Source organism: Crocuta crocuta, unplaced genomic scaffold (assembly GCF_008692635.1).
Source record: "Crocuta crocuta isolate KB4526 unplaced genomic scaffold, BGI_CrCroc_1.0 scaffold110, whole genome shotgun sequence".
Taxonomy (NCBI): domain Eukaryota; kingdom Metazoa; phylum Chordata; class Mammalia; order Carnivora; family Hyaenidae; genus Crocuta; species Crocuta crocuta.
In genome coordinates this window covers 1,500,046-1,508,883 of record NW_027527386.1, presented here as the reverse complement: position 1 = coordinate 1,508,883, position 8,838 = coordinate 1,500,046, and the positions used below count along the sequence as shown (strand labels likewise).

Here is an 8,838-nt window from a genome sequence, read left to right as displayed (position 1 = left end):
CTCCCCTCCCCCTCCCCTCCCCCTCCTCTCCTTTTCCTTCCTCCTCCTGCTTCATCTTCAAGTGTGCTTCCCAGGCCTCCACTTCCCCGAACATGGACCATGGGCCTTGGGGCAGGTGGCGTGTGTGTCACAGGGATCCCGGTTCCCTCCCACCCCCGTTCACCAGCTCCTGCGAGGCCCGCCCTGGGGCCCTGGGGCTACACGCTTTCCTCTCTGGGAGGACGACCCTGGGCGCGAGAGCCCTGTGTCCGTGTGTCGGCGCCGCTCTGGCCCCTCCGTGGGGACCTGTGGTGGCCCGTGTCGTGCCAGGGCCCGCGTGAGCTTCTCACCTCTGTGGACGTTCATTTGGCACAAACGTGCTGCTTGGAGCCGCGGTCACAGTTCCCCCCGGGACGTCCTTTGCACCCCTCTTGAGCTCGGAGGCCTCTCTCCACAGTGTGGACCCTTCCAGGACTGCGTAGGCGCCGCCTTACCGCATGCCCGGCGTCGGGTGGGAGAGGACAGGGCGCAGCGCCAGCGCCCTACTGGTGTGTCATCAAGGCTGTAGGGACGTGGGTGGCAGGTCTGGGCTGAGGAGGGAGTCGGCGTGCCAGGAACGAGAGACAGCCGGCCGCGGTGCCCAGAACGTCAGTCTGTTTGCTTCTCGTGGGAGCGCCAGGCTTTCCGGGCCTGAGTGCTCATGGATGCTGTTCTGCTGATTCCTTCTTGGTGCCCAGGGACCAGTCAGCAAGTGCTCACGGGGCCCCAGCCGTGAGCCGGGCCCTTGCAGTGACAGGCCCACGGTCTCTCAGAGCCACCTGACTCCTCGTAAGCCGCCGTACACGGAAGACACTCGATAAACAAGCGAGCATGGCCTGTCCCTGTGAAATGTCTGTGATGGATGCTGCAATTGGAATTTCGTGTCATTTTCACCTGCCACAAAGTATTGCTGTCCTCTTAGCTTCCTGAACCGTCCAGAACCACCCTCCCCACGCTCAGCTGCCCCAGACCAGGCGGCAGGTGGACCTGCGCCTCCAGTGAGGCCTTTCCGGTGCAGCACTTGGTCACTTTGGGCTTGAACTTGGCCCCGCTGGCAACTCCCTGGGGCCCGGCCGCTGAGGGCTTGGGAGTCTGGGCCACGCCCTTCCTTTGGGAGCCCCGTTGCCGGCACTCCCACACCCTGTGGGGACATCCTTGCAACTATTTCTGGGGACAGCCATCCTGGCCGAGTGGCCGGGCCGGTCCAGAACCTGCCCCCGACCCGCTGTCCTTATTTGTACGTGTCCCGTCTGTGAATCCACAAACCTTGGGCAGCCTCAGCCGCCCTGCATGTTCTCCTACCCTGGGCCCCCTCTCTCTGAGAATGTTCCGGCAGCTCCAGATAGCCATTGTGAAGGTGAGTCTCTTTTTTTCTGATTTCTTTTGTCATCTGTCCTTTTGATTTTCCACTCTCCCGCACATGCTCTCTCCCTTGCTCTCTGTCTCTTTCTCTGTCTCTCTGTTCCTCTCTCTCTNCCCGACCCGCTGTCCTTATTTGTACGTGTCCCGTCTGTGAATCCACAAACCTTGGGCAGCCTCAGCCGCCCTGCATGTTCTCCTACCCTGGGCCCCCTCTCTCTGAGAATGTTCCGGCAGCTCCAGATAGCCATTGTGAAGGTGAGTCTCTTTTTTTCTGATTTCTTTTGTCATCTGTCCTTTTGATTTTCCACTCTCCCGCACGTGCTCTCTCCCTTGCTCTCTGTCTCTTTCTGTCCCTCTGTTCCTCTCTCTCTCTCTCTCTCTCTCTCTCTCTCTCTCTCTCTCTCTCTCTCGTGTGTTCTTTGCGGAGTGCACCTTCTTGCTGAGGCCAGTCTGCAGCTGATCCAAAGGCTTGTCCCCCAGGCCAGACGTGCGTTTGCATAATGGCTGATTGATCGTGGCTCAGGCTAATTGGTCAACAGAGTGGATTGCCAATAAACAGACACCACCGCCAGAAACAGAGTGGCATTGGAGGCTGTTGGAAGAGCCTGCCTGGGACAAGGGGCCACAGCCTGCCAGCCCAGAACCTTCTGTGCCAGAGGAAGCGCCCTGCGCCCTCCTGGCCCCCATGTCAGCCCGTGTCGTCCACACACTGTTCATTTCTGGAACGTTCCTGCCTCACGCCTCCCTCCCTTGCTGCCGACTAGGGGGGCTGTGTTCCTCCTGCGGGGAGACTGACTAACAAATTCGTCATGATCCAAGGAATACAATTTCCTTCAAAGCCTTTAAATACGTAAAACACAGCTGATTCCCTTCTTTTTCTTCAAAGTCACGGGCTAGGGGGGCCGTTCTCCGAAAAGGCTGCCTGGGGGCCCGAGTTCAGTGCCACGCAGAGTCCCGCATGACTCTCTCCTGGCCACGTGGTGCCCTGCCCCGACCGCTGTCTCTCCCCTGAGCCTCGGGTGGGGCGGCGCCCCCAGAGCGCCCTTGGCTTGGGCAGAGGGTCAGGAGGGATGCCAGCTCTGTTCCCTTAGCACTGGGGACCCTGGGGCTGGGTCACTCTGGGCAGGCACAGGCTCAGGTTAAGGAGTAGCCCCGACCCCCACTTCAAGTGCCAGTAGCACCCCCAGTTGTGACGACCATAGATGCCCCCAGACACTGGCGCCCCCGCCCAGGGGAGAGGCACTAGGGGGCTCCTCACCTCCCCGCCTCTTCCCTCCATGCGGTGGGTGCCCGCGCGGCCTCTCCTCCTCCCCCGACCTGCAGCAGCAGCTCGTGGTCCTTGCTCCACCGAGCCCCCAACCCCCAGGGGTTCGGCCTTCCTTCAGTGCCAACACCATACCCAGCCGTCACCTCCCAGCAGAAGGCGGGTGTCGGCCTCCCCCAGAGAGTGACGTGCGCCCTTCTCATTGCCTTCCTGTGGGGGATCTTCCACACCGAGATCTGCTCCGGCGAATTGACCCCCTGACAGACGTCACAAACATCACCTCCCTGCCCCCTGCTGGAGGCCCCCCCCCCCAGTGTCTCCACTCTCCCTCCTCCTGTTCCAAACAAGTGGCCCCTCTGCGGGCGCACCTGTCTGTTCCTCCCGGCCCCTCGTTACATCCGGCAAGCGCTTCAAGAGACGCTGTGCACCAGCCATGTGTCCCAGTGGGCGTGCAACCTGCCGGCCGCACGCGCGCCTTGCACACACGGACAGGGGCACGCCTCCTTGTGGGGACCCAGGGGTGTACAGTACAGCCTCTGCCTGCTCCTGCTGATCTTGACCCCCAGCCGTCCACCCGGACCCCTCTCCACCCACACCCACCACCTCTGGGCACCATGGAGACCCGGAGCCAAGGTCCAGCTTCCCAGCTCTCTGATGCCTGTTGGCCTGTGGGCGGCCCATCTCCCCTCACCCCTGCGCCTGATGCCCCGACCAGGCTGGGCAGCACCACGTCTCTGACTTGCCCCCACCAAGCCCTGCCCTGCCGAGCCCTTCTGCCGAGCCCTTCCCCACAGACACACCTGCTGGCTGCTCACGAACTGGCCCCGTGGCCCACTGCGTTCCCTGGATTGTTCTTCCCCAGAGCGCCGCTGCCTTCTCTTCAAGGTGAAGTCCTTTAAACGCCGTGGACCTGCCTGCCTCTGGGGCTATGGAGTGCTGGAGGGGAAAGGGGGGAGCGCGTCTGGGGGCCAGGCGGCCGGGAGAAGGACCTGGGGCACAGGGCTCGGGGGACCTTGATGCAGCCCTGGGTGTCCCCTGTGGAAGCAGAGACCCTGGGCAGCGGCCAGTCCTGCGAGAGCTGGCGCCTTGAGTGCTCTGGGCCCCTCTGTCGACCAGACCACAGCCTGCTGCATGGGTGGGAGTCCCAGAGGAGTCCCCATGCTGCCTCCTGCCATCCGAGGTCCTGAGACGTCTGCTTCCGTGTTGAAAGTCTTAGTGTAGGTGTGTGGACTCGGTCCTGGTATTCGCTTCATAGGCACCCAAGGCAGGGACCACCCCCGTCAGGCCTGGGCGGTCAGTGCATGCTCTCCACCCGCTCCTGAAACTCCACGGATGAGCCCGGGGGGTGACAGAACAGTGCAGGGAGGGCGGCTGCTAAGACTTGGGCGTGCCGTGGTGGCACAGCCTGGAAAGGCCGCAGAGAGATGGAGGGCGCTTGAGGGGCAGGGGGCCGAGCATGAGGCGCCGCAGGGCTCAGGGTGAAATTCAGCAGAAGACGGGGAGTGAGGCAGCCTCTGCAGCGCAAGAGAGAAGAGCCGTGAGCCTCCAGCCGCCTGATCCCTCCAGGCTGGGGTCGCCTTGAGGTCCCAGAGCCGGGAGGTCGGACAGCAGAGGCTCCTGGAGCAGCTCCGGCCTCTCCAGGATTTCTGGGAAGAGAGGAGGACATTGTCTGGGGCCCAGGCACGGCATCAGCGATTTAAACGTCTGGTGCAGAGGACGAGGGTGACCCACACTCTGCACACATCACTGTGCGGCCTCGCAGCTCTGGGATTAAAGAGAAGATGCCAGAAGCTTCTGCACGGAACAGCTAGGTCGACATAAAGGACGAGAGAGCCAGGAGACGTCGGGCTTCCCATCCATAATACTGTGGGCCAGCCCCGAAGGAACAAGGCCTTCAAAACTCAGATGGGAAATGAATTTCAACTGAAGCATGTACCTCCGCGGCGCCCGGGGGGCTCAGTCCGCTGAGTGACTGACTCTTGACGTTGGTTCAAGTCACAGTCTCGCAGATCGTGGTGTCCAGCCCCCCGTTGGGCTCTGCACCACTTGGGATTTTCTCTCTCCCTCCCCCCCGCCGCCCCTCTCCTACTCATGTGCTTTCTCAAAAAAAAAAAAAAAAAATAGTATGTATCTAGTGAAATTACCAACTAAACATGCAAGGGGATAAAGATCTTTCTGGACCTCCAAAGCCTCAGGCGTCGCTCCCATTCTGAGGGCGCTCCCAGAGGACGTTCTGCAACTAAACAAGGGCACCAACGAAGACAGAGCGGAGGGCCCTGGATCCCACCCAGGCAGGTCCAAGGGGGCTCAAGGGGACGGGCCGCCCGCCATCATCGAGGAGTGTGGGGACAGCCCGCGTAGGAGGCCACACTGGGAGCTTGGAGATCACCTGGATGGCAAGCGTCTTGAGACGGGGGCCAATGCCCGGCACCGGGAGGGGCTCACGAAGAGGACGCAGGCGGCTCCGTCGCTCGTGGATGGACCAGATCTATAGTCAGGAAAATGGAAACGAGGCACTCCGCCATGTGGCACCTGGTGGTGGGATGGCCACACCCCGCGTGTCTGTCCCCACAGCCATAGGGGAGACGTGGAGAAGTCCGCACGAGCAGGAACAACTAGCAGCGGGGAAGGAGGCTCACCTGGGGGTCTGGCCCGGGGGACGCCGGGGTGGCCAGACTGCATGACCAGGAGGTGCGTGGTGGCCGCCGCCTCCTGTGACCCCGACCAGCTGACCACCATTCTTCCAGCTTCCGTTTTCACGAAACAGATCTTTCTTTGCATGCTGACCTTCCGCTCGCTTTTCCTACTCTGCAGTAGGGGCGGCCTTCTGCCTCTGTCCGCCGGCCGATGCTGCCCATCCTGGGGTCTCCACAGGAGCAAAGGCCCAGTGGTGCTTGGGGGCTGGCGCTGGGGCTGGAGGCGCCAGGTTTAGGCTCCCTGGGAGACAGGACCACACCCCCACCCCCACCCCCACCCCTGTCAACCCTGGGGGCAGCGGCATCAGGAAGGGCCTCCATTTCTGAGGGCAGGGCGGGTAGGAGGGGGGCCAAGGAGCCGGGCAGCTGCAGGAAGCCAAGGCCAGGTGAGTTCAGCCGGAGGGTGCCCTCCTGCTGGTTGCTGCTGGGGCCAGCACGGGGTCCCCCCTGGGGGCTCCCTGCCCTGCAGCCCCCGCTCCCCCCTGGTGGCAGCAGGTGACAGAGCCAGCTGGGCCACACATCTGTCCTGGGACTTGTTTGGGGGGGGCGCCCCTCCCAGAGTCCCCCACGTGTAGGTCCCAGGGGCTCTGTGGCGGTAGAGTGCGTTCTCCCCCTGGCCCCCGCGCCCCCTCCTGCCTGGTCCCTTGCCCGTGTGTCCTCCTGCCCACCCCACCCTGCACCCCCGCAGCGACCCGTGCACGCCATGATGTGTGTGACACCATGCCTGCGCCCATGATGCTCCCTACCCTGGAATGCTCCCCTGCTTCCTGCCCCCGGTCATCAGAAGGCTCCTGCGCCAGCATCATGGGGCCTGTCAGCCCGGCGTGGCCTGGGACCCTGAGCGAGGCAGCCCCGCAGTGGGAAGGCCCAGGGCAGTCAGCGTCAGGGGTCAGTCAGGAGAGGGCCCACCAGCCATCAGGCACCCGTGTCCGGGGACTGCAGGACTCTGGTGGTCACCCCCTGGGTGGGACGTGGGGTCCTGGCTCTTGGAGCCCTCAAGGCCTCCCCGGGTCCCCACCCAGCCCCAGTCAAGTAGCCCTGCTTTGCTCGGTGACTTCTTGATCCTTGGAGGTGTGACTGCTGCAGGGACCCCATAGGGCTCTGTGTCCAAACCGACCTCCCGGGGGCCACGCCGAGAGCCCCCAGGGGGAGGGGAGCCGCAGCCAGCACCTCCCCTTGGCATCGCTGACACTGAGGGGGAAGAAAGGCTATGAAGAAAGGTTATGAGGCCTTGAGCCTGAGACCCCGTAGGGGCGTGCCCTCAACAGCTGCAGGATGCTCGTGACTGGCCCAAGGCGGCTTCTCCACACCCCAGCCTCCGCCTCAGCTCCTGGGTGCAGCACACACCCTGGTGTCAGCCCCAAAGCCACTTCTTCCCTCCTTGGAAAGTCCCCCCTGAGCTGGACAGGGAGGCCCTGGGCACTGATCGGCAGGCCCACCCACCACGGTCTCGTTCTTTTTTGCCTTTATGACCGATTCTCTCTGGTTTGCACTGAGAAGCCGTAGCTAAGCCTCAGGTGACGGCTCATTTGGGGCCAAGCGCTGCCCCCAGACTGTGGTGGCCTTGAGGCTGGCTGCCGGCAGGCGAGCCGCGGCCTCTGCAGCTCCTTTGAGTGAGGGCCACAGAGCACGGGGATGGGACGCCCAGGTGCCCGAGGCCAGGCCCGCAGATGAGGCGTCTGGGGAGTCAGCGCAGGCGCTGGAGAAAAACTCCCTGACGTTTACATTCTAGACAAATTAGTCTGAAAGAAAACAGACACTGGAGAAAGACCGAGGAGGACAGGAAGGCCAGTCTAGACAGGAAGAAAGAGCAGACCAGGAGGCCGGGGCCGCCGTAAGTGCACCTTGTCCCTTTGTGCAGGCATCTCCACCGTCACCCTGCCTCCCCCCACCTCCCGGCGGCTCTCTCTGCCCAGCCCCACCATCCCACCTCCCGGTCATCACCCGCTCTGCCCCATGTGGTCCCCAGGCCTGTCCCTTCCCCTCCCCAGCGCCCCCCATCCCACCTCCCGGTCATCAGCACCCGCTCTGCCCCACACGGCCCCCGGGCCTGTCCCCCTCCCCTGTCCCCACGCCAGCCCTGCTGGCCCTGTGACTGTGGGATGCCATCCAGGGCTCCGTTCTGCCGGCTGGGTGGTGGGGCGCACAGATAGGGCTTCTCCCTGTCATTTGGCCTCCTGCCTGATGACTGCCCCTCTCCAGGTCCCACCGGAAACGGAGCCAGCCCAAGAAGCCCAAGCCGGAAGACCCCAAGTCCCCCGGGGAGGGGGCCGCCGGGGCCGCCCTCCTGGAGGAGGCTGGTGGCTTGAAGGAGGAGACCTCACAGGAGGCTGACCCCGAAGAGGAGGAGGAGGAGGAGACCCAGCCAATGCCACCCCAGGGCCGGGAGGCTGAGGCCACAGAAGGTCAGTCGTGGCTGGGGGTCTCCTTGCTGAGCCTCAGCTGGTGGAAAAGCTAGTGTTCACTGTGCCCGCGGAGTCCCTGCTCTTTAAGGGTCCAGTTCAGCTGCTCCCTTGGGGGGGGGAGGGTAGGGAATCTCCAGCCTCCGTTAGATTCATGAAGGCCCCGCCTCTCACCCCTGCACCGCCCGATACTGTCTCCACGGGCATCAGCTTTCAGCGTACACGGGCAGGGAGACATAGGCGCTCAGCCCATAATGGGTATTCCCTGTCCCTTATGTGAGAGAGAGGGGGTAGCTTGCGGTTTGCGGCCACGCACACGTGGGTGTGCGCAGCGGGGACAGACCCTCTTCTGTCTGGTGGGCTTCAGACGTCAGGGTGAACTGGGGACGGGGGGCCCCCCCGGAAACATGCCCCACATACCATCCAAAGCCCTTGCAGTCTGGGGTAGTGATCTGTGAGCGCTCCAAAGATCCCCCGCTCGGTGGCATGTCCCACTCAAATGTCACGGGGCACATACGCTACGTCCCGTTAAATTCAAGTTCAGAGAACATGCCAAGCCAGATGGTGCATCATTCACGGAGAGCGTGAGCCTCGCCCGCTGCAGCTGCTGTAACCAAGCACCCCGGAGGCCAAGTTCAAGGTGTGGGCAGAGCTGGCTCCTTCTGAGGCTGAGGGAGAGGCTGTCCCGGGCCCCGCCCCTTGGCTTGTGGCCGCTGCCTTCTTGTCCTCCTGGCCACTCCAAGGGGCTCCCTGCCGGCGGGCAATGGGCCCTCTAGGCCCTGCACCCCCATCACGCAGCCTCAGGGACCTAACAAACGCTCACGAGTGAATACACGTCCCCTGAGATGTAGGAGGGTGGGGGGGACCTGGGCTGTGGTGGGTAAGTAAAGACCTCTCTGACAGGGCCCTGGGGTTTGCATTTGACCCTGGAGGGTTGGGATCTGTAGGGAAAGTGAGAAGGGAGCAAGACATGCAGCCATTTTGGGGTTCTGGCCCGAAGAGTGGGGAGCCTGGGGGGTGTCCCTGGTGGTGCTGGAGCAGCGAGTGATCTGCCCCTGGGCTGTGGTCGATGTACTCACGCACCTGTAACTTGAGA

General features: G+C 63.2%; 1 protein-coding gene and 1 long non-coding RNA gene across 2 annotated transcripts in view; both read left to right on the top strand.

Moving 5' to 3' along the window:
- Nucleotides 1-8,838, top strand: part of KDM4B (lysine demethylase 4B) — an 86,614-nt gene that overhangs the window by 61,090 nt on the left and 16,686 nt on the right. The window contains 2 exon segments of the mRNA XM_077779841.1: nt 7,073-7,174; nt 7,543-7,745. Of these exon segments, the coding sequence (XP_077635967.1) occupies nt 7,073-7,174; nt 7,543-7,745 (305 nt within the window).
- Nucleotides 1,501-2,240, top strand: LOC144244745 (uncharacterized). The gene is made up of 2 exons (XR_013339070.1): nt 1,501-1,635; nt 1,861-2,240. It is a non-coding gene; the product is annotated as an uncharacterized LOC144244745 (long non-coding RNA).